The sequence below is a fragment of the Rattus norvegicus genome, chromosome 5 (genome assembly GCF_021556685.1).
Source record: "Rattus norvegicus strain SHRSP/BbbUtx chromosome 5, alternate assembly SHRSP_T2T, whole genome shotgun sequence".
Classification (NCBI taxonomy): Eukaryota; Metazoa; Chordata; class Mammalia; order Rodentia; family Muridae; genus Rattus; species Rattus norvegicus.
The window spans coordinates 23,966,624-23,992,278 of NC_141538.1; the positions used below are offsets into that span (position 1 = coordinate 23,966,624).

The 25,655-nt window shown below is 40.0% G+C and overlaps 1 protein-coding gene and 1 non-coding gene across 2 annotated transcripts in view; one reads left to right on the forward strand and one right to left on the reverse strand.

The window, feature by feature from the left end:
- The window catches only part of LOC134478924 (uncharacterized), a 112,176-nt gene extending 86,918 nt beyond the window's left edge, over positions 1-25,258 (reverse strand). The window contains exons 1-2 of the mRNA XM_087551476.1: positions 24,644-25,258; positions 22,792-22,891 (exon numbers count right to left, since the gene is read on the reverse strand). Of these exons, the coding sequence (XP_087407602.1) occupies positions 22,792-22,891; positions 24,644-24,884 (341 nt within the window). The 5' untranslated portion in view covers positions 24,885-25,258. The remainder of the gene's footprint in view (positions 1-22,791; positions 22,892-24,643) is intronic.
- Positions 7,252-7,307, forward strand: LOC120103251 (small nucleolar RNA SNORD73). Its single transcript, XR_015621529.1, has one exon. It is a non-coding gene; the product is annotated as a small nucleolar RNA SNORD73 (small nucleolar RNA).
- Positions 25,259-25,655: the final 397 nt, after the last annotated feature.

Consider the following 25,655-nt stretch of genomic DNA (forward strand, 5'->3'; position numbering starts at 1 on the left):
GCTTTAGCTTCTGTTGGAGTTCAGACTCTAAAACAGCATCTCAGCTCAGATCCCAAAGGAAGAGACTACCATGAACAGCTCTGTGGAAACCATGGAACCACAGCAGCTCTGTGACTCCAGGTCTAAGCCCTCACTCCCACTTGACGAGTTATGAACACTCTTCTGAGCCAAGAGCCAAGGAACGAGATTTTGGGTAAGGCCAACCCAAGGCAAACTACGTTGTTTGTAATACATTTTCTCTGAAAGTAATCTGAACTCATGGACAGAGCAAAGCAATCCAAATGAGTCGACATGCTCTTTTACCGATATCTGATTGACCTACTTAAAGCCATACCTTCATGTAGTAGCGATACTGTAACTTGAGCCTGCTATTCTATTCTAAGTATTTTTGTAAGATTTATTTCTATTTTTTTTGTATTTGTTTGTCTCTATGTGTGTGTATGCAAGCATGTAAGTATGTATGTATATATGTGTGGCACATATGTACAGGTGTTTACAACAAGAAGAGAATGTCAGATTCCCTAGTCAATTAGTTGCCTGACATAGGTGATGAGAACCAAACTAGAGTCTCTCAGAAGAATACCAAGGGCTCTTAGCAAATAAGCCATTTCTCCACCCCCTCAGATTATTCTTGTTAAACTGGAAAGCAGACCTAGTACCTCCTAATGTCTCCTTCTACTTTCAAGGCAAAACCGGAGGAATCTGAATCTGACAAAAAGCCAAGAGCAAACAGAATGTTTTTGCTTTCTCTCTAAAGGACATCATCCATCTAGAAACTTCTCTGGGTGGGCACCTTTACACTTCACTTGGCTTCCTACTGGACATGAAGGTCTTGGTTCATTGATGACTGTAAGGTACCCAATAGGGCACTGGGGCACAGTGTGAGCAGGGCAGTCACTCTGCTTACTGTCTCTCAGAGGGACTCAGACTGTTTAGATCCAGATTCCCTGAGGGCAGCAGCAGCAACATTTAGGAACTGGATTAAAATGCAAAAGCTTGGGTTCTTGCCAGTGAATGTTTGCATCAGAAACTCTGGAGGAGATCCCAGTGCTCTGTGTTCCTACAAGCTTTCCAGATGATTCTAATGTACCCAGGCTTGATAATCACAGGTTTAGAAGAATTGTGGGACCTCCCAGGAAGCTGTTTACAGTATTCTGATGCCAGGGTAGTAAAGTACACTAGGAAGTTACAGAGCACACCACCAACTATCCTGGTTTGTTGTCCTTGTTTGAGTAAAATCCTGAATATAGGAAGAGTCCAGGATTACAGGAAGAGTTAAAAGTATTGCTGAACATTGCAGTTAAATTTGGCCCTCCTCTGTCTCCCCTACTAGCTAACCAGACAAAGGACTGGCTGTGTTGAGATAAACCACATTATTTTATCTACTACACTATATTGTTTCTTGACTGGGAAAAAGATAAGAGAACTGAGGAGAACTCTCTGTCTGTCTCAAATATGCTATATCTCACACACCTTTCTCTACATCTTCCTGTTTCAATTCTTAGAGATTCTATAACAAGTTCTTAGAGCAACACTATGACTTATGGGCATGAAAATGTTGGAATTGCCTTATTATAAAGTAAAATATCCTAGGCTAAATTATATTCATTATTTTCCCCTGTCAAAAAGCAATTGAGCCATTCCTGTGAGCCTACTAGCTGTCCTGATCAATAAGCTTTATGTCTGCTACACATGATGGATTCTGTCTGTGACCCCAAACTGGCATCTTGACCCAGAGATGCATGTTTATCTGTTGACTGTTCTTCTGAACCAATTAGATTTAGTGGCGTTTTATCCCTTATATTCTATAAGACTCTCCAGAGATTAATGTTATCACTGAATTGTTTTATAAATAATGTTTCTAGCTTTATCTTCAACTGATACCTTTGGAATTATGTTTGGAATCACTCTCTGGGACCTACATATTCTCCTAGGCCACACTCAGCTGAGTCAACCTCAGCTTACTGATCTAGGTTCTTGGTTCTTGGCCTACCACTACTCATCTAGAACTTCAGAGAGCTACCTGACTGCCAAGCCCTCTGTCTTGATGTCAGTATTGCCTGCTGATGCAGATATAACTGTTCACATTACCTAACCTAAGTGATTGACACTTAAATTCTTACATTAAAAACGTTTTCTCTGTGGGTCTACCTCTGTCTGTCTGTCCACCTCCCCACCTCTCTCTCTCTCTCTCTCTCTCTCTCTCTCTCTCTCTCTCTCTCTCTCTCTCTCCCTCTCTGACACACACACACACACACTGGAAGGTTAAGCCTGTTTCAAAGATCATTCTGACCTGATCAACCCAAGCTTCTGCTCACCTCCTCAAAGTAAAGCTGAGATACTTCCTAAGCCCTTTGAGCTCTCAAGATCCCTACCACCTCCCACAGAAGCTAGCTCCTGAGAACTGAGTGTGGCTGCTTCACATTGCATTTTGGACACAACCTGCTACTCCTTACAGCACCTTGGGGAAATTTATGCTTGTTCTTATTCTTTGGGCTAGAATCATTAAGCAGATTATTTAAGGATACTGGTCAGAGGCAATGTAAGTTGCATGTTCTAGATCCAAGCATCTCTGGTGCAGAATATTAAATCTTGCTCATTTCTCAAGAAGATATAAAAGAGCATGTGAACTTCTCAACAAAAATAGAACTAGGTTCTCTAAGAACTAGTGGTATATGATCTTTATTTATTTTTACTTAAAATGAGAACTGTTCATATTTAATAAGGACTTGAGATATAATTGATTGTATTATATTAACAATGTTAAATATTCATGAACATATTAGCATACTATTTACAACTTTTTCAGCTGGAAATAATTTATTATAATCCATTTGCAACTTCTGAGAGTACATTCAACAAGATACTTGCAAAATCAAAATGCACATGTGTGAAAGCAAAACGAAAATGCACATGTGTGAAAGCCCAAGAAAGCCATTGTGGTAGTGATTATGCAGCAGTAGAAAATGTATACCTCTAGACAGACTAGAATTATAGTGATTTCGAAAACCTGAGTAATAGGAAAACATAAATGGAATTTGTAGGATGGCACATGTCTACACCCTCTGTCTTCAAGTTAAAAGGAACTTTTGATTGGTGAGACAGGTCAGCAGGTAAAGCACATACCCCACAAGCTTGAGGAGCTAAATTTGGATCCCCAGGAACTATACAAACGGTGCGAGAGTGCATTGACCCTCAGTAATCCCTACACAGAGGAAGCAGAGATGGGGAAAGCTCTGAGCAAGCTGCCTAGACAGACTAGAGGAGACAGAGAGTTCGGGAGGTCCTGAAAGACACTGGCTAAATATAAAGTGATTAAGGAAGTGCCTGCCATCAACTGTCTGTTGAAACTTCCACATAGGTACATATGTATGCACATACATGTACGTACAAGTATTCATAGATACATGCAAACACACACACACACACACACACACACACACACACAACTGATCCAGTACTACTCAAATTTTAAGTTTCAATTTTCAGATGCAAATAAGTAAGAGAGAAATGTTGCATCAAATCCTTCATTTCCAAACTGCTCCAGTTTGTACCTTTCCCAAATAATACAGAGACAGGGAAATCTTTGAATTCTGTTCATCCTACTAATGCAGGAAATACCTTTAAAACTTTTCCCAGGAGCAACTACTCACTCAGATTCTACAAGAAACCATCTGTAGCCACATGTCTAATCCTGAGTTGTCACCTTCTGCAGCCCCATGCATGAGATTCTGAGATGCCTTCTCCACTTATTTGCTAAACATGGGATTTTATTATTTTGCTTTATTCTTTGCCCAAGAAATTTCATGCATCTTACATTGCCAGCGGGGGTTAAATTGGCATTTTCTACAGGCAGAGTAATACTCCTTTAAATTGTACACAGAGATTCACTTTGAAACAGATTGAACAACTCGCCTAACATTAAGAACAAATTTTGAAATGGAAACAGCCTAAGTGAGCAAGAGCACAAAGTCTCCCTGATCCATGTCATGGGAGGCAAGAACCACAGGCAATAACCTGTGCTATGGCTTGGGGCACTGACTCCAAGGGCCGAGTGCTATAGAATAGTATGTTAGACATCCATTGCCGCAGCAAGTACCTAAGAAGAACAAGCCAGGGGAGACTGGTTTGGGCTTATGATGAGTTTCAGTCCAGGACAGTGAGCATTCCAGAATAAAAGCAGAAATATTTATGTCATCATGGCCTGGCAGCCATCACAGGCTACCTGCAAGGCTGAGATTCTCTTGCACTTACCGTCTAGTTCCAAACAGTCTGTCACCCTTTATGCCATATCAACCTGCGTTCACAGTTGGGTGTCTCACTTAGTTAACTCTTTCTAGAAACACCAAAGCATATGTACCTAAGAAGCATGATTTGTTCAAACAAATAAGGAATCGATATTGACCATCGTAGCTTAATTCCCATTTCATTGTGTTACTGGGAGGTATTGGGACCTTAAACGAGTGAGGTATAGTGGGGTAGTCTTCTTGTCATCATGATTGTACCTTCGAAGAAGACTCTATTTTTTCCCTTCTTTCCTTCCTTCCTGAACATAAAGATGCTTCTGCTATATACATTTTAATGCTGATGTACTAGCTGGCTATGGGCCCCAAAGGTATAGACTCCAGTGGCCATATATTAAAACTACAACATTTGGAGCCAAAATAACTTTTTCCTCATAAATTTATTGTCTCAAATATTTTGTTAGAGTAATAGGACATTTCTTAACACAGTTACTTCAAATCTATCAGACATCTTAAAGGAAGACAGCTAAGTTAATCATACTATAATTAGGAGACTAACAGCAATTGTTCTTCTTAGGACAGAACCATAAAGGGAATCACATACTACAGGTTTATAACGAGATTTTTGCTGGTCAAATATTTGTGTGTTGCATGTAGTTTGAAATCTATCATTAACGAGGCAGGTTCTGCAAGTAGGCTCTAGAAGTAGTTGTCAAGACAAAAACAATGTGCAGTGAGAACACTGAATTATCAATCCTCCCAAAAGAATATTTGCATTTGCCGGCTTTCTCCTCTCCAGCCTAATACCCCAACCTCAGAGCATCTCAGCATATGGCAATCTCCCCAATGCGAGGACGGTATTACCTTCTACGTTGAAAATCAGAAGGCAAGACATTAAGGACCACTTCCTTTTTAAAACACTAGAAGGTAATAGTCAGCAGGAGAAATAAAATGGTAAACGTCACTGTTGATGCTTCCAACCAAACCAAAGGAAGATAGAGAGGTTGCCAAGTAGAGGGGATGCTAACCGGAGGCAGGACTCAGAAGAGACCTGTCTTCACATTTGTGACAGGTAGCAGCTTGGAAGTGAGAGAGCAAGTGCAAGTGATCAAGAATTAGCAATAAAGCAAGAATGCTTGTGGGGAATTTAAAAATCAAAATCAAAATCTTTGCACCTCTGAGACTGGCACAGAATGGGATTTGCTAATGAAGTACCCAGTATGATGAGATCTTCCCACACTGCCAGTAAGACCACAATTCATGCCAAACTCCTGAGATGGGTGTGTTCTGTCTATATATTCCACAATTAAAAATGACTTCAGTGTCTAAGCAGAGAATCTAAAGAAGCTGGGTAAAACCATTTGGAAGGAAGGGGAACAAGGAAGGTAAGAAATTAAAAGTTGTGTCTTAGACAAAAGCATGGAATGTGTTTCAAGGCTCTAAGGATGAAAGATCTGCAGGAGTACCCAGGGTTGCCACTGGTCAGACTGACCAAGCAATGCTTTGTGACCTTACCTGACTCCAGTTTTCAAAATAATCAATCTGCTTTCAGTTTCAATATCAACATATCACAGGAAGAATATGAAATTGAACTATGCATAGCAGACAAAAGCTGGACAAAATAAAATGTTAGCAACTTTCCTTGGGCCTATGAAAGAAGTGACCATTCTAGACAGACAGTTGCCCCACGACACAGAGAACTGAGTGTACCTTGGGAGGTGCAGAAACAGATGTGTGGCAAGCCATGGTAACCCTGAGCTGCTATAATGGTTACTCAGGAATATTTTCCGAGCTGAACACAGTATAATGTCTGCGGCATTAGGGAAAACCCCTCACTTTCCTGTGTTTTCCTTTCAGGAATTCCTCCAAATTCTTACATTTGCTTGTCAGTCTTGTCAAAAGGACTGAAAGATTAACCACTGTCAAGAATGCTCAGAGCTCTCTTCAAGAGAAGGAATGGCTCAAGATAACAATTCTGAAACCTTGTCTAAACTAGATGAAAGGCTTGTTTCTAACTGGTTCTCTCCAACCTAATTCACCAAAACCAAAAATCACACACACACACACACACACACACACACACACACACACACACACACACATATACATACATGAAAGACCCAAACGTGGATTAGGAGAAAAATAAACACTAAACACTCCATAAATATTTAACACACCAGTGTTAGACCTACAAAAGACAGGAGATTAAAGGGAGCTGAAGAGATGGCTTAGCCACTAAGGGTCCTGTCGCTCTTGCAGAGGACCTGAGTTCAATTTCAAACACCCATGTCTGATAGTTCACCACCCCCTGTAACTCCCGTTCCAGGAAATCTGACACCTCCTCCTGCCTCCACAGGTGCCTGCACTCACATGCACACACCCACACAGAGATCCACGCACAGACACATACACAAAAACAGCTGTCTGACACATACATTTAATTTAAAATAAAGCCTTATATAAAAGGCTTGAGCTTTAATAGGATGATTAATTTTAAAATAGTCTCTTTCTCCTATATCTGATCACCACTACAGCAAAGCTCCATTTAACATTGATTTTTCAGTTGACTCAACTGGAAGGCAAGACCCACACTCTGAGGAGAATAATTAGGTAAGTTCAGGATGAAAACCAAGATGCTAGAGGAATGTAACGGCGGAGGCAGGGTCTGTAGTTACAAGAAACAGTAAACACAGCCTACCGTCAAGTCAGAGCCACCTAAATACACAAATCTTCACACTTTTTAGACCCCTGACCCCAGTTCTCATCCATTCAATATAATACATAATCTAGCAAAAAATAAATTTACAAGGTGTACTAGAAGGTATAAATCTCCAGTACGAAAAGGCAAAGAAACCATCAGAACAAATGCAAATCCGACAGATGTTGGAATTCTCAGAAAGAAATTTAAAGTAACAATGATTAACACAGTAAGGGTCATAATGAGGAAAGCATGTGGCATGTACAAACAAATGATAATGTAAACAACAGAACATATTAAGAAAAATCTAATGTGTGATGAGAAAATGTTTCGGTCCCAGTTAATGACCACTGATAATAACTGTAAAAAAGAAAGAAAGAAAGAAAGAGAGAAAGAGAGAGAGAAAGAGAAGAAAAGGAAAATCGAAATCCAAAATAAATACTAGAAAATCAAAAACGCCATAGCAGAAACACTGCCTGAGGAAGGCCCATTAGCAGACAGACATGGCCAAGGAAGGAATAAGTGGATACTGAAGTAGGCTCACACACATTTGTCTAACTGAAATGGGCTTTTGAAAAGACAGGTCAGTAGGGTAGCTCCGTGGCTAAAGCGCTTGCCATTAAGCCTGGAGAAGACTTGACAGGAGGAAGGAACTATCTAACAGTATCTGCATGTCGTTCTCTAACCTCAACACCATAGCATATGTATTCCCAGCATACAGCATAAATATAATAATAGTCTTCTTAATAATTAAAATTAGGGCTGCAGAGATGGCTTAGAAGTTAGGAGCAGAAGATGTCCGTCCAGAGGACCTGAGTTCAATTCCCAGCTCCCACATAACCCTTTACAACCATTCGTAACGCCAGTTTCAGGCTATCCAATGACTTCTTCTGGCTTCTGGGCATCAAACAAACATGAGCCCAGATGTTCATGCAGAAGCCCTTGCCCCCATATACATACAAAGAAATTCGTATAAAAATTAAGAATAGGGGAAAACCAGAATAGAATATGTAAGAATTATGGCTAACTTAAGAGGTATAACATGCAAATAATCAAAACACTGGAAAGAGAAGAAAGAACAGAACAGAATAGATGTTGGAAGTCATAATTCTGAAGAACATTGTAAATTGTGACAGACTCCAAGCTACAGAACCAGATACAACCTCAGAGAGCACCAGGTAGGACAAGGACCGAGAGCCTATATCCAGCTTAAGATCCTCAAATGATGCATGCCAGCTGTCACCTGGTAAGTGGAGCAGTCACCTGGTAAGTGGAGCAGTCACCTGGTAACTGCATGTCAGGCACTGAGCTGAGCCATCTGAAACACTGCAGATCCTGACTGACATCTTGATTCCTCCTTTTGGCCTTGTACATCAGGTTGTTCACAAGGTCTCCCAATTCTCTAAAAAATGTCTCTCTATTTCTCGCTCACCTTGCCTTGCTATTGCTTCTGCCCTGGCACCAGCCCTTAATCTGTTATTCGGAACTAAGTCAACAATCCATTTACCTTTAATCGCTTTCATTCCTACAAATGGTTACCAAAGTCAAGTCACGGACCTAAACACTCAGCTGTCTTTTCAATACTTGAGAACAGATACCACAGCTCTATTCCTCTCACAATAACTACTTAGACCTTTCTTAAACAAATCTCATCTGCAATACTCTTGGTAGCATATTCCTTCTTTCCAGGCTCTAGGATTTCCACACTTCTCACTAAACTTTAGCTGCGTATATTATATGGCATCCAATCATACAAATATTGACAATCATTAGTCATCAGGGAACGATCAAGACATTCTCAAGAGTATTCCCATCAAAACCTTTCATGATTTAAAGAAACTAAGAGGCTGCTTAAATTTAAATTATTGTTTACTCCACACTCAGGACATTAACCCACTTTTGTCCATTTGAAATTTCTCTAAGCAGGTCCTAAGGAGACCCAGGTACTCTGGCTTGAGTGTTTTGAGGCTTGTGCATAGTATAACTCATCACTAGGGTAGCAGTTCAGAGTAACCACGGGTTAATATGAAGAGCATCAAGAAGCAAATAGGCAGAACATGATGGACATGACCTCCATGGTCCATCCAAAAGATCTGCGGCTACAAGGTAGTGTGGTTGCTTTCTTGCTAGTGAGTTTTGCGCCATGGATTTTAAACATTGTCTTTGAGAAAGGAATGTAGTCAGTAAGAGTGAAACTAAGTCCTACATGTTTTCTTGACCAAAGGATCATGTTTCAGGTACTCACTGTAACAAAAGCAAATGTTATGATGTATGTGTTTTAAAGTCCAGGATTTCTCATAACACTAAATGTTACTGAATTGTGAATATAGCCAAAAAGTGAATCCCACTACCCTAAGGTGAGACTTATCCTTCTCCGTGTATTCTAAGAGTTTTCTTTTTTTTTTACCCAAGTTTAAACAAACAATACATTTTTTTTAATTTAGAGAAAAGAGTTGCTAATATGTAATCTGCATGTTAACTTGCCATGACTGTTATTTAAATCCACTCGGTCCAAACTGAAGATTATGTTATCATCTTAGTGGCTAATATTGCTTTATCTATATAATGTTGCTCTTTTGTAAACAAAACAAGTCATTTTAGGTAGAGATGCTTTACTACTTATGATACTTCCATAAATGTCATGCCATCCCATTTGTGCAGCAAACCCTTGTGGTAAGAGGTTTTTTCCCAGTTTAGCTATGATATGATGTTAAGGAAAGCCTGAGCATTGGTCTGTCATATGAGGTGAGCTCTACCATGGCACATGTCTGTATATCATTGCCACCTAAAATCCCTATTCCTAGTAGGTGTCAGTGGTGGGACTCTGAAAAGTAAGAATGGGAAACACAGTCTGGCATGTTAGGCTCCCTCACATAGGTCAATTGAGATCCTGAGAGCAGTTTACTAAAATGTCTCCACGGGTGACAACAACCAGAAGCAACAAAACACAGGCTTATTAGACAGTTACAATTAACAGTGAAGAGATTCCCAAAGATTTGGGTAGCACATTGACATCATTTGCCATAGAAATGCTAAGTGATTGTCCCAGCCAAATCTAAAGTTAATCATATGTCTTTAAGCTTAAAATGTCCCTATAGTGCTGAAACTCCCATTGTCTAGAAACCGCTTTCTTACAATGCTCCTGTTAGTCTAACAACTGTGGGATAGGTCGAGAACTAACTGCCACTGACTCTGTAAAAACATTCCACAAAGCCACCAAAGTGCCCCAGCAAATCTCAAGAGAAGAATGCCCTGATAACTTGATTGCTAAGAAAAGAAAGAAAGAGAGAGAGAGAGAGAGAGAGAGAGAGAGAGAGAAAGAAAGAGAAAGAAAGAAAGAAAGAAAGAAAGAAAGAAAGAAAGAAAGAAAGAAAGAAAGAAAGAAAGAAAGAAAGAACACAGGCTCCATGTTGTATGTTTTGTCACTGTGATGACTGTGGATTCCTTCAACATGGCACAGACTGGGAAAAGGGAACAAGAGACCAGTGATTACTGAGAAGAAGAAGAAGAAAAAAAAAACCAGGATGACTCAAGTAAGATGAACTCACAGGAAATGAACTTTCATTGGCTCGGGTGCCTCCATATGGAACTACTTGGTAGGTCAAGAGCTTTCCAGAAAACCATGTGAAACCCTGGGAAATGTCTGCTTTGGATGCAAGAAATCCCAGAGGATTTTTGTGGATTCAAATCTTTGTTATGGAAAAAGAAACTTTGAGCTTAGCCTGGGAAGCCTGCTTTCTGGGATACATGCCAAACTCGAAGCTGATGTGATTTACAATAACCTATTTAATCAACCATAAAAATCAAGGCTTTATCGTTTTTTTAAGAGATAATCACACACTGTAATTTTGAAGAGTAAGGCTTACTGTGAGAAACCATGTACTTTAGTGGAGGTATATGTTTATCTAAGTGACTTTAAATCTAAGGATTTCAGCCCAGAACTTTTCTTCTCCATGAATATGCAATAAGCTGATATTTGGGCCATCGCTTGCCCATGGTTTTAAAAGAAAAAAAATGGTTTAGGGCACTTTCCAGACTTAAGCATAGCTTTGGCAATTACTTAAGTATTTCTTAATAAAATTAGTAAAATTCATCATTACTTTCGCATAGTGCCAAGCTGAGTGTTATAGAAACAGAATTTTGAAGGTGAAAGAGAGGAGAGCTTGTTCTTCCTAATGTTGCATGGTCTGACATTATTCCTCTTAAATAAACAGAATTTGATTCTTTTTATTTGATTGAAACATACTACCTGGAATCAAGAGATGCAATTATTGAGGACCTAAATGTCCTGGCAAAAAAAGTTTTGAGGATAGGAGAGAAAAGAAAAACAGACCAGTGAACTGGCAATATGGTCAGTAGTAAGATCTTGACTAGAATGTATAGGGACTTGGATTTCATATCCAGTACCAAAACAGAAAGAAAGAAAGCAAGAAAAAAGGGGGATGGAAAGAGTGAGAAATCGATTTTTAAAAAAACATAGCAGTGTCATACACAGTGGAATTTTATTCAGCTGTAAAGAAAAATGAACAGGCAGGATTAGGATCATACCAGGAAATATTACCACTGAGAAGGGTAACCCAGACTCAGAAAGACAAGCATTCTAGTCTCTCACTCACAAACAGACGTTAATAACCAATCTTTACATTTGTGCGTTTAGTTTGGAATACCTGTTGGACTCAGGAAAGCAGAAAGGGACCATCAGTGAAGTGAGTGAAGAAATATCTTGAGGGAGGGGGCACAGTAGAACACAGGTGATCTAAAAGGAAATGAGGAATAATGGGGAGGGAGGTCTAAGGGAGGAGAGGAATTCAAGAGTAGAAAAGGTGAGGAGGTTTGAGTGGAGAAAAATAACTAATACCAAGGGTATTTGAAAAGGGCATACGCAAAACTTGTATTTTATAAGCTTCAAATATACACTTCCACATAAAAGAGCTTAACTGGAGTTATTTTACACAGGAATTTACTCACCTCACAGAAATGGTACGTTGCTGGTTAAAAAGCCCAATGACAAGTATGGGACATTTTCCCTCTAGTTACAGGTCAGAAGTTCATGGAGAACTCTCCAAACAGTGCAAACTACTGCCTTTGTGCCTGATTGCTGATCAGAATGTGATGGAAAGATCTTTTTGCTAAAGACATCACATGCTTTGATATCACACACTTTTCTCCCAAGACATGGAAATATTACATTGGTATTGATGAGGATACTTTCTCAATGATGCCTAGATTTCATAGAATTAGAAGGTACTATGCAGGAACCTGGGGACAAAAAAAAATGTCATGAGCAGTCTTACTCAGCTGTGAAGCCTGTGAATAGCAATAATATCGAGTGTGGCAGGATATGTCATGGGTGCAATAGTGTCACAAGTATTATGGGGATAACAAACTCCTTTCTGATTAATTGAAAGCCCATTCCATAGGAAATAAACATATCTCTGGTACTAGACATCTGACAAGAGCTCACAGCTTTTTAGGGTGGAACTGCTAGTATTATTTGGTTGACTGGTTTCTCTAAGTCCATAGATTAGTGTAGTTCTGAGACACTTTATGAGACATCTCACCATGCAGTGATGGTGGCTAATGCAGTTCACAACTGTCCAAAGTATGGAGAAAAATTATAAACAGAATGCTCAGCTGCAAATGGGACACTTCTATCACACTTCTTCCCCAAGACTCAAAGAACATGGAGTGGGTTGGGAAAGATTGTAGGCCCAAGCAGTCATGGAAGACTATAGTAGTGTCATCAAGACATGCTTGCTACTCTCATGAATTCACAACAACTGTGGTAGTCTATTAAAGACCTTGCCTAGACCTATCTGGTCAACATTCTAGCACTGACTGGAAAGGACTTCATGAGATTCCACAATTAACTAAGGGCTATAGACACTGGATAGATCCCTGTGTAGCAATAATCTGTCTTCTCTAAGGTTGTAATTCCTGGTTGGTGGGCCATGCTTTCTAGTGGATGGCCTCAAAATGGGTGGAAGAAATGAAGAAAGAGAGAGGTGGAAAGAGAGAGCTGGAGAGAGAGAGAGAGAGACAGAGACAGAGACAGAGAGGGCATGAAATTGGCACAATATATGGGTATAGGGAGTGGATCTTGGAGAAGCTAGGTAGAGAAACAGAGGGTGATTATGATAAAACTATATTGTATGAAATTCTCAAAGAATAAAAATATTTAATAACAATTCTAGCAGCCATAGTGGAAAAGATAGAGCTGAGCTTGGGCCCTTTCTCTCACTTCAGGCTCCTTCTAAAGCACACTGTAGAATACCTAGTATTCGAGTACCTGCAGAATGTTGGCTGAAGTTTAAATGGAGTATCCTAAGTTCCTCAGTCTACAGGTTCCTAAAGCATGCTCCAGATAATCAGGAAATCTCTGAGCCACTATGAAGAAGTCACAGGTCAAAACTATTTTCATAATCACTCTATGCCTTTAACCTTTTCACTCTTATTTTTCTTCAAGGATGCTGTGGATTCTGCCAGAGGCTGTATAATATGTAACATAATAAGTTGATATGCATAACGAGATGAGAGAACATAGATAGCCTCTCTAGTCAGCCATTAAAAAGTTTTGCCAAAATGCAAAATGGTGAAGTTCTTCTGATTACTGTTTTTCTCATTCACATAAAATTTTAACTGAGAAAATAATATACTGGCTTTGTCATTTTTAGTAAAAAAAAAATAAAAAGACATTCTTTTTTTTTTTTTTGGTTCTTTTTTTTCCCGGAGCTGGGGACCGAACCCAGGGCCTTGCGCTTCCTAGGCAAGCACTCTACCACTGAGCTAAATCCCCAACCCCCGGTATAAAAAGACATTCTTAAGTTTTCTGTTTTACTTTCTGCAATGACAAATATTAACACAGCCAGGTTCTGTGGGAGGGCATTGTGTCAATGACAGACTGTACACATGAGGATAAACACCATATAGCTTACGGGTCCAATAGGCTACACATGTACATCTAAGGTTATGTTACCAAGGTTATACTGTTAATTCAATATGACCTCTCAGTGATGCATTTCCCAGAATTCCTAGCCATTGTAGAATAGTGCATGTCAGTAGATGGCATGCGCAGAAATAAGAGAACTCAGCAAATTCTGTTAATCAATGTTCCAGTGATCCTAAGACTATGGAGTTTGAGTATCATTATTATAACAGGTCGATTAAAACAATAATGTTGTTTTTAAAGTGGAAACCACATTTTTAGGTGGAATGAAAACTGACAGTAGTCATTGGTGGATTATTGCAGGGAAAAAGAAACAAACTAACTAACAAAAAAAAAAAATCAGGCATGTGGAGAGCAAAACAAAAAAAAAAACCAAAAAACAAAAAAACAACAAAAAAAACCATCAAATAACAACTATTCGTACATTTACCACACACATGCATGTTGTGAATCTGACTGCTAATTAAGTATATTTTTAAAAGAATTACAAAGAAGACTCATTTTTTTTTCTCCTTAAGGATGGTACGATACAGACTCTTCTCAAACTGACATGTAAATAAGTTATGCCAATAATAAAATAAAACAGGCAAAAAGGTGTTTACATTTTTTTTAAATAGAAACCACACAAAGACCAAAGAAGAAAGCATAATACAGATAATAATTAATAAACACTCCTCCATTGTTGGTGAGATTGCAAGCTGGTACAACCACTCTGGAAATCAATCTGGTGGTTCCTCAGAAAATTGGACATTGCACTACCTGAGGACCCAACTATACCACTCTTGGGCATATATTCAAATGATGCTCCAACATATAACAAAGACACATGCTCCACTATGTTCATAGCAGCATTATTTATAATAGCCAGAAGCTGGAAAGAATCCAGATGTCCTTCAACAGAAGAATGGATACAGAAAATGTGATACATCTACACAATGGAGTACTACTCAGCTATCAACCCCATCAGAACAACAATGCCAACCAACCAGAGCTCCCAGGGACTAAACCACTAACCAAAGAATACACATAGACTGACCCATGGCTCCAGCTGCATATGTAGCAGAGGATGACTTTGTTGGGCACCAATGGGAGGCAAAGCCCTTGGTCCTGCCAAAGCTGGACCCCCCCCCTCAGTGTAGGGGAATGTCAGGGCAGGGAGATGGAAAGAAGGGTGGTTGGGGACACCCTTATAGAAGAAGGGGAGGGGGATGGGATAGGGTGCTTATGGATGGGAAACCAGGAAAGGGAATAACATTTGAAATGTAAATAAAAATCCAATTAAAAAAATAAGAAAGAAATGATCAATAGAGCACTATGTAGCAAAAGCTTTACTCAGACACAAAGGCAGTCTCCTTAAGACACAGCCTCACTAACTTAGTAACTCTCCTCTATATAGAACAGTAAGCATAGATTCAAGATCTGATCCCATTCATTAATCAGTGATAGAGCAAAGAAGATATTATAGAGTTTTGAAAGTGAATGTGTGGAACACAAACACATTTATGTACCGGGAATTGCATGAAAGCATCTGCAAATGAAGGAAAACTTATTTTCTCAACAGAGGGTGAGGGACGGAAGTCAGTTGGAATACCAAGTAAGGAAGAATCTCTGCCTTTATACAAAAAGAAATCATTTGACATTTCTCTTATGACACTATAAATTAGCAGTCAACAAAGGAGGATAGAATCAGAAAGCCCTTACAGTTTGTTATGTAAATCATACATACTCTCTGTTGGAAGCACAGATCACTTTTTCCCCCACTGATCTCTGAGCACTCAACAGTTTTTCCAGTCCAAAGTTCCAATGCTACCATAATATCAAAAATTTGTGGTCAGATTTGTTACTCAATACCCCACTCCTTGTACCAATTTTTATCTTTCTCAAAGTTTCTATTGTTATAATAAAACATCAAAACCAAAAGGAACTTGGAGAGGGAATGGATTAGTTCATTGTATACTTTCACATCACCATCATTAAAGAAAGTCACAAAAGGAACTGAAGGCAGGAACCTGGAGGCAGAAACTGAAGCAGAAGCCATAAAGAAGCACTGATTATTTGATTATTGTCTATGGCATGCTCAGCCTGTTTCCTTATATGTCTTAGAGCCACCCTTACAGTGGTAGCACCTCCACAGTGAGCTGGATCTCCCATATAAATCACTAGTTAAGAAAATTTCCCACAGTCTTGCCCACAGGCCAATCTTCTGGAAGCATTTTCTCAGTTGTGGTTCACTCTTCTCAAACAATTACAGCATGTATCATATTGACAAAAAATGAATAAAAATTAACAAATTCTATTTAAGAGTCTGATAGTTATTAAGATTAGGCAAAACTAAGGCCACTGAAGGGAAGAAATTGAAAGATTTCTGTGTAGCTGAGGATAGCTTTGTTTCCCAGTTCAAGCAAGGGATGTTTTGGTAGAACTGGTAAGATATGGATGACTTCTGTTCTTTATCTAATATAAACATAAAAGATAGTTTTTCATAGCCTGGGCTAGCCTCGAACTCCTGATCCTCCTGTCTCTGCCTCCTTCAGTAAATCCTACTGGTGTGTGCCACAACAACTAGCTTTTTCCTTTTTTTGGAGTGGGGGGTGGTTATGCTGGAGAAATGTCTCAGATTGACTCCTCTTCCAGAGGTCCTGAGTTCAACTCCCAGCAACCACATACTGGATCACAACCATCTGTAATGGAATCTGATGCCCTCTTCTGGTGTGTCTGTAGACAACAACAGTGTACTCACATAAATAAATAAATAAATAAATAAATAAATAAATAAATAAATAAATAAATATCTTTGAAAAGAAAAAAATAAAGTTTTTAGGTATGATAAATGATTCATATTTATAATATAAAAGGAAAGTGGTTGAAGGATATGTAAGAACTTGGAATTATTTTTGTAGCTCTTCTATAAGCCTGAATTTGTTTCTATTTTTAAAAGAAAATATAAAAATTGAAATAACTGAGACAGGAGAGATAGTTCGGGGGCGAAGAGCATTTGCTGTTCTTTCAGATGGCCCAGATTTTCTCTCCAGCATCAGTACATTGTTTTACAACTTTTTGTAACTCCACTATCATAGGATCCAGTGAACTCTTCTGACTTTCACAAGCACCAGGCATGTGTGATATACACCCATTCTCACAGGAAAATACCCATAGTCGTAAAATAAAAATAAATATATAATGTTTTATAATTTTAATGTATAATCAAAAATATGTTAATAAAATGTTCATAGGTTGTTGAAAGATTATAAAGTTAGACATGTTTTATATTAAATAAATATATTTAAAGTAATGTTTACTTGATTTAATATTGAGAAGACTCTTAAGTGCTATTTTAGTGTCAAAGATTTGCAATATACTTTAGACTGGTATATTAATAGAGTTTCAAGGACCCATTGGTGTTTCTGGGAGCCTTGGAGAAACCTAAGTTTGTGCTTCACCCGACTATTCTAGTCATTCCTGTACAATAGTGATTGCTCTCTTTCCATTTTTTTTTTTTTTTTGCCTCTCCATTCAGCCTGTGAGAGGAGCTTACAGGCTGACCCAAATCATCAGTGTTTTCTAGACCATTCTTTTCAAAACCGGACATTTAACAAAGAAAGAAGGCAAACGGCTTTAGGAAACCTCTAAAGGTTTGATGGATACCTCAGTATAAAAGATGGGCCTCGTGTCAGGGTTAGCAATAGTCTGATGTTAGGAAAGCCTTAGTATTGCTTTTTGGCCTTTTGGCTAAGATCAAGTGTAGGAAAGCCTCAGTAGTCAGATAAACAAGAAGGTATACACACCTTAGTTAGACTTTGCTGAGGGCACAATAGACCCTAGATCATAGAACAATAGATCTAATGCTGTCCACATTCTGCAGTGCTATTTTATCTTATTGTACTGATAAAAGTCCTGGAGAATTAAGAGACTAGAGAGCTTTATTTCTTTTGTTTCTTTTAACAGATGATGTTTCTTTTACTCATAGAGTTTATGTGAATTGTTCACAGCCACAAGGCTCCAAACACAAACTTAGAAGCGAGGCTTATTTTTAAATTCATAAGCCATAATAATTCCGCATAAACATCATGAGCTAATAGGCTGCCTCGTGAGCTAATAGGATACGCCATTTCACTCCTCTCAGTGGGGATTCTCTGTTACTAGCTCCACTGGCTCCATGTTCTCTATTTTTCCACCCAAGTCTCTTGTTACAGAAGGAAATTGCATAAATCTTATCTAAAGGAGGAAAGTAGGGTTCCAAATCCAGGTGCAGGTCGCCCTATGCAGCTGCTATGCTAAGCCTTGGCAGCCATTCCTCCTTTTCAAGGTGCTGGTGTGCCTTGAAGTCATTTGGCATAGCAACATAGCAACATAGAAGCATTCTCTTCGGAGCCTTTCTAATAAATTATATCCCCTGCGGAGCTTTTTAAAGTAATGTTGAATTGATTTAATTTGAGAACTCCTCTATCCGGCTTATTTCTTTATACTAAGCATGGAGCCAAATCTCTCGTCTGTCTCCAGAGATTCTTTTCAGATAAGTGTAACTCATCTAATCAGTTCTACATCGTTCTTGGATTTGAATTAAACCTTTAGAGTGACTTGGCAAAGCCATAACTACCTGAATGTGGGTCAAGAATGCAAAGATAGAAAGTGTTGCTGTAACAAAGGAATCGAGGAGTCAGGAGACAGCACTTCTCTGTGGCTTAATTGGGAACAAAGTCTGTGTGACAAGACAAGGATCCTCTCCGACATGTGTTTGTTCCAGCATCAGAGCACACGGTTATACAGTCCTTGATAGGTACTGTCAATCAATATCCCCATTGTTTTGATATCTGTCACTCAAAAATTGGTGTGTGAAAATGAACCCTATGGTAAATTTTTATTTACCAATCCATCATAGTCTAAATAAATTTGCTAATGCTCCTCTTTTCTGCTTTGCTTCAAGCAGTTTCTTCTTAGTTTATCTCTCACTGGCGATGATCTAAATATTCTTGTATTCAGCTTCGAGCCATCACGAATTTTATGTTTACCTAAGGAAATACAGTCAATGCCACGGTGGTGATGTCTGTATGCCCCGTACTTGTGTAGTGGAGTCAGGACCATCACAAGTTTGAGAGCAGTCTGAGGTACACAGTGGGATCCTTTTTTGAAAAATGAGGAGGCAAAAGAAGTTAGGAAGAGGTTCAAATCCTACCACCATCCTTCCTAGGTTGTCTGCATTAGGATAAGTATTTGTAATCAGTCAAGTTGATCTTCTGTAATATAAGGATAAAAGTATGGTTTCTAGTGTTATTCTGAGGATTAATAAGAAACAGCACAATAAAATCTTGCACAGGACCAGATGCATGCTAAGGGTTCAATGTAATTTAAATTCTATGTCAAGACAACTTGTTCTACCATAATAAAATAACACAAGCTGACAATGTATAATAAAATACAACAGACATTTATTCTTGCTCAGTCCTAGAGGCTGGGCATCTGAGAACACATTGTCAGCCCTGTTACAGGCTGTGGGACAGTACCTTTCCTATGTTCTGACAGAGCAGAAGAAACAGATGAACAAGGAGGAAGAAGAATAAAGGCAGAGCACCTCAGTATGTCCTCTAGGGAAGAATGTCATCATGAGGCCACCCCAGACTCATTTAAACCTCATTATCCCCAAAGGTCCTACCTCCTATCTATATCACTTTGATCATTGGGCTTCAATACACACACTTTTTTTTTTTTTATTAACTTGAGTGTTTCTTATTTACATTTCGAGTGTTATTCCCTTTCCCGGTTTCCAGGCAAACATCCCCCTAATCCCTCCCCCTCCCCTTCTTTATGGGTGTTCCCCTCCCCACCCTCCCCCCATTACTGCCCTCCCCCCAACAATCACGTTCACTGGGGGTTCAGTCTTAGCAGGACCAAGGGCTTCCCCTTCCACTGGTGATCTTACTAGAATATTCATTGCTACCTATGAGGTCAGAGTCCAGGGTCAGTCCATGTATAGTCTTTAGGTAGTGGCTTAGTCCCTGGAAGCTCTGGTTGCTTGGCATTGTTGTTCATAAGGGGTATCGAGCTCCTTCAAGCTCTTCGAGTTCTTTCTCTGATTCCTTCAACAGGGGTCCCGTTCTCAGTTCAGTGGTTTGCTGCTGGCATTCGCCCCTGTATTTGCTGTATTCTGGCTGTGTCTCTCAGGAGCGATATACATCCGGCTCCTGTCGGCCTGCACTTCTTTGCTGCATTCATCTTGTCTAATTGGGTGGCTGTATATGTATGGGCCACATGTGGGGCAGGCTCTGAATGGTGTTCCTTCTGTGTCTGTTTTAATCTTTGCCTCTCTATTCCCTGCCAAGGGTATTCTTGTTCCCCTTTTAAAGAAGGAGTGAAGCATTCACATTTTGATCATCTGTCTTGAGTTTCATTTGTTCTAGGCATCTAGAGTAATTCAAGCATTTGGGCTAATAGCCACTTATCAGTGAGTGCATACCATGTATGTCTTTCTGTGTTTGGGTTAGCTCACTCAGGATGATATTTTCCAGTTCCAACCATTTGCCTACGAATTTCATAAAGTCGTTTTTGATAGCTGAGTAATATTCCATTGTGTAGATGTACCACATTTTCTGTATCCATTCCTCTGTTGAAGGGCATGTGGGTTCTTTCCAGCTTCTAGCTATTATAAATAAGGCTGCAATGAACATAGTGGAGCACGTGACTTTTTTATATGTTGGGGCATCTTTTGGGTATATGCCCAAGAGAGTTATAGCTGGATCCTCAGGCAGATCAATGTCCAATTTTCTGAGGATCCTCCAGACTGATTTCCAGAATGGTTGTACCAGTCTGCAATCCCACCAACAATGGAGGAGTGTTCCTCTTTCTCCACATCCTCGCCAGCATCTGCTGTCCCCTGAGTTTTTGATCTTAGCCATTCTCACTGGTGTGAGGTGAAATCTCAGGGTTGTTTTGATTTGCATTTCCCTTATGACTAAAGATGTTGAACATTTCTTTAGGTGTTTCTCAGCCATTCGGCATTCCTCAGCTGTGAATTCTTTGTTTAGCTCTGAGCCCCATTTTTTAATAGGGTTATTTGTCTCCCTGCGGTCTAACTTCTTGAGTTCTTTGTATATTTTGGATATAAGGCCTCTATCTGTTGCAGGATTGGTAAAGATCTTTTCCCAATCTGTTGGTTGCCGTTTTGTCCTAACCACAGTGTCCTTTGCCTTACAGAAGCTTTGCAGTTTTATGAGATCCCATTTGTCGATTCTTGATCTTAGAGCGTAAGCCATTGGTGTTTTGTTCATAATACACACACTTAAAATGGGTACAGACGACCCCACAATTAGGGTCTTGAAAAATAAAGAGTAGATCTTGGAAATTGTACCTGAGCCTTCGACAGCCCTACAGGGTTCAGAAACCAGGCTGAGACTGCCTTAAGCTGCCACAGAACACCATGCCTGTTTTAAAGGCTCAGCTGAAATCCTCGCTAAGAAGGAAGTATTCTGATTTTTATCCAGTGCTTTAAGGAGGCTGACAGAACTGAGAAGGGTGGATTTCTCAAAGCACCATCTGATATGATAAGCAGCCTGTGGTAAAGGTCTCAACTATGCAGGATATCCTTGACTTTCCAGAATGTTCACTTCCTCATTCAATCTTACAACTAGCTAAACACTATTTCTCAGCGTCTAGTCTGTGAGTTGCTGATGGCTAATCATGTCTGATATTCATAGTCAGAGGACATGAATGTACTTAACAATAACTCAAAGTAAGTTTTTTTACTAAAAGTAACACCCAAATTTAGAAAATTGTGAAACTCATGCCGTGACATCACAGAGGTGTTCCTGCAATTCTAGATTGGATAAGGAACATTCTCCCTCTCTTCCGGATGCTTATGTAAGGAGTGGCCATTTTATATAATGCCTCCCACATAGCCAGTGCTGGTAAGTAGTGATTATCACTGCTATTTAATTCTCTACAGTTAATCACTTGCCAAACCCTAGAAGTTCCTTCTCCGAAGTTCTTCTCATTTCTACCACAATCACCTGAGCCCTAGCTGCCATACTCCACAGCTCCATGAGTCAATGCCTCCTGCCAGCCTCAGTTGGCCTGACCTTTCTGCTACCTTTCTGCTAATCACCCCAAGGCTATGCCAAGCTCCCTGCAATGCCATGATATAACAACCCTCATTGTCTCACTAAAGCCTAGCCACCCTCCTGTCCAGCCTTGCTTCATTAACACAGTTTGCAAATTCATGTTGTCCAGTCCTGAGTCTTTCCCAGGCTCAGGGGCTACCAGAATTTCAGGAGTCATGGTCTCAGTTGGGAAGCTTTGTCCCTTCTACACCACCCATCCCAGTACTTACACCAACTGCCTCTCAAACCAATCAGAAACTTAATATTGGCCACCAATTCAATAACACATTAGTTCCTTGACCAATTCAAATATATATTGATCCAGGATATGTATGCATATCCAAAGTCTTCAATATACTTTTTCCTTAGGAAATAGTATATTTTTAGAGGGTGTTCTTTTAAAAAAAATAAACTTCACCCAAAATATATGGAGAAGCAATCAAATCCCAGTGGCATTCAAATCCAGTGAGAGAAACCAGAGACTTAGATTCAATTCAACTTTAGATTAAATGGATTTATTCTTAATGCTAGCAGAAGGATGGCTGCCTTAGAATCAATACACCATGCCTTGCAGAAAGGGGAGCGGGAAGTAAGGTGGGATTTAAAGAAAACATTGGAATGGTGTGTGTTCTAACTATCCGTGGAATCCACACTGAGCAGAAAAAGCATTTAACTTCCCTCAGTAGCTTCTTAATTTCCCACTATCTAGTAATAAAAAGGCCATTTTATCCCTTTCCCATAGTGATAAGCAGGTTTTACAGAAACAAAGGCAGCTGTTAATACCTCACAGCCCATTATCCTATCTTATCTTACCTGCAGGCCACTAGGGTCTCCCAGGCGTCCCAGAGCAAAAGGTCAAAGGTCCTTGAGGGATGTGGGGCTCCACAGTCAGTTTCTTTATCCATCTCAGGACCTGTGTAAATTATCACTTAGGTCTGTGTCCTCTAATGACTTGGATAGAGCTGTTCCTTTCTGCCCAGGCAAACAGAGTGCCATCAGGTTAGGAATGGCTGTCACATCCCCCCAAATAAACAATTAATTATAATAATGAAAGCCGGTTCTCTTGGATAAAGCACCCTGTATAATTCTAGTATTGAAAAAGATTTGTCTGGCAGCCATGGATCGTAAATGGGGGTACGTGCGTGACGTCAACCTGCCTCACAGGTAAGTCTCTTCTAAACCCCGAACACTTTTGGCATTTACAGAGATGCCACTTCTGTGGTTCTTACTTCATCTGCCAGAATCTCGCTAATTTGTTTCAAACAGTATCTAAAATAAAAGAAAGGAAACCCTGCAGGCTCATTTTTTTTTCTGACAACCTTATAAACTGCCTCATTTTAATTCACCCAAACATATTTTGTCAAATGTAGAGAACTGAAGGCTTTAATATTTGAAATACTTAATTTCTAGGATATTCAGTTTACTGGACCACAATGCAATGTCTCTCCTGTCCTACAAATTAAGTGTATCGCAGTTTTCTTTACGTTATTCACCAAAAAAGCCAGAAAGAAGAACCAGTTGGGGCTAAAAGGCATTATTTCATTATTTTGGATAGTTCCCATCATCTCCTACCTGGAAATAAATGGTGAGACGGCTTACTTTGATCAAAAACAAGAAAAGGAGTGAAAGAAAAAAAAATCTTGTTTGACAAGGACCATGCTGCAAATGGGAAGAGTTTGGACCCAGTACTTGTGGCTTCCATGTAGGGCAAAGGAAAGGAAAGGTGAGCTGGTTTTCCGGGTGTGGGCAAGCACCTGAAGCCAGAAGCTCAGGCAATGGGCAGAGCAAGAAGCAGCACAGGAGAAGCAGGAAAAGCAGTGCACAGTGAACGCACTGCTGGTTAGGGCTGCTGGGGAAGGCTGGACTTTGGCCTAGTCTTGAACTGGCAGAAACACTGTAGATCACAAAATAAATGTGGATTCTACACACCATAGATGATATACCAACTCGTACCTGACTGTAGTTACCAAATTTGTCCTTAACTTCCAATCATTCAGCTCTGCCTGGTTTAAAACAAAACAGAACAGAACAAACAAACAAACAGACAAACAAAAATGAGAACCAAGAGCCGAACTCAGTCCCTCAAATGGGGCAGTAAGGGTAAGGGAGATTTGCTCAGAATCCAACATGACACCAGCCTAGGTGCCTATTTATGCCTTAGGATGTAATTTAGCCAACCTTCTCCTAAACATGCCTCCAGAACCTTCTTTGTTTGTCCTTTTCTTCTTCTGCCAGAAGACAGTAAATTTCTAAAATTCTGTGTGTTAGTCGTCATGGGGGCAAGCGTAAATCAAGCACCACTGGCATTCATGCATTCACACAGATCTACTGCGAAAAGTGTCAGCTTCTTCGCCGAGGGATGGATGATTGCTGTGGATCCTGGGGAGGGTTCTGCTTCTGCCTTATCAGCTAAGCCATGTGCATTTAGGGCCAGCCCTGGAAGGGACAGAAAAATAAATCTCTTTGGTTCCCAGCTGCTCTTGGGAGCCAAGTGGTGCGGGGTGGGAGACACTTTCCCATGTGTTTCTAACCGTCTTAACCGTCTCTTTGTCATCTTCCCCACAGGAAACTGTGAACTTCTCCAGGCCCTGGGCTCAATTCCCCACAGGGAAGTAAATGAGACTTTCTCAGGCATGGCTGATTCCTGCCGCGTGTATCCACCCACCTGCAGCACGTTTTTCAACTTGGCAAAGAAAAAGGAACTTGAAAGCATTTAGATCCTTGGCTTCGCGGAAGTCACAGCTGAACGGCTTCCGGCTTGGCCACTGCTTCGATTGCTTCACCTCTGGATCCAGCCAAGCAACTCCAATAGTCTCCCTGAGGAATCCGTCTGTTACTACTGAGTACAGTGCAGCCACTGTGTGATCTGTGGCTAAGAGTCTGAGCTTCTCACCATAGAAACACATGGGGAGTCAGCTCTGCACCTTCGACAGCTGCAGTTGAACAGGGCTTTGAGGATGAACTAGCATTCCTCTAGGGTAGAACAGGAAGCCCCATCTGCTCAGGCTGATTACAAATAACTGATAGTGAGTGATTGGGCTGAAGTCATGCTTTGATAATCGTACCATTCAGAATATCAAAGCTCCCCCCCTCCACTAAGTATCAGAGATAAGCAAAATCTCTGAGACTGCCGTGACTGCTAATTAGGGGCCTGTTTGCATTTTCCCAATGAAAGTGATTCAATCTTGATTCCACTAGCAGCAAGAACAAAGCAGAGCTGTATAAAGAAAACTAGCTAGACTGTGCATAAATACCTTAAAGTGTATTAAAATGATTTAACCATTTTCTCTCTATCATGAAGCACAGCCAAAGAGTGTAAAATGGTGAGAACAAGGGACAGAAGTATAGGAGAGAAGGATGAAGGAGAGAAGGAAGAACAGACAGAGATAGGAAAGGAGGGGAGGAAGAAGGGAAGAAGGGAAGAAGGAAGGAGGCTTTTGTACTTTTTGACTTTTACACCCCAGTTTAATTCATCCCAATTCTATAGAGCAGGGGGTGAAACCCATGGGGTTTAAGACCTGTAATAGGTCACAGCAAGAGAGAGTCAAAGACTTAATTCTGTCCAGAAATAGATCTGGAATTAGAAATCTAGGTTCTTTCAGCGGTTAAACCTAGTTTCATCAGTTTTCCATACCGTGGTGGATTGAGTGGGAAATGTTCGCCATGGGCTCAGATAT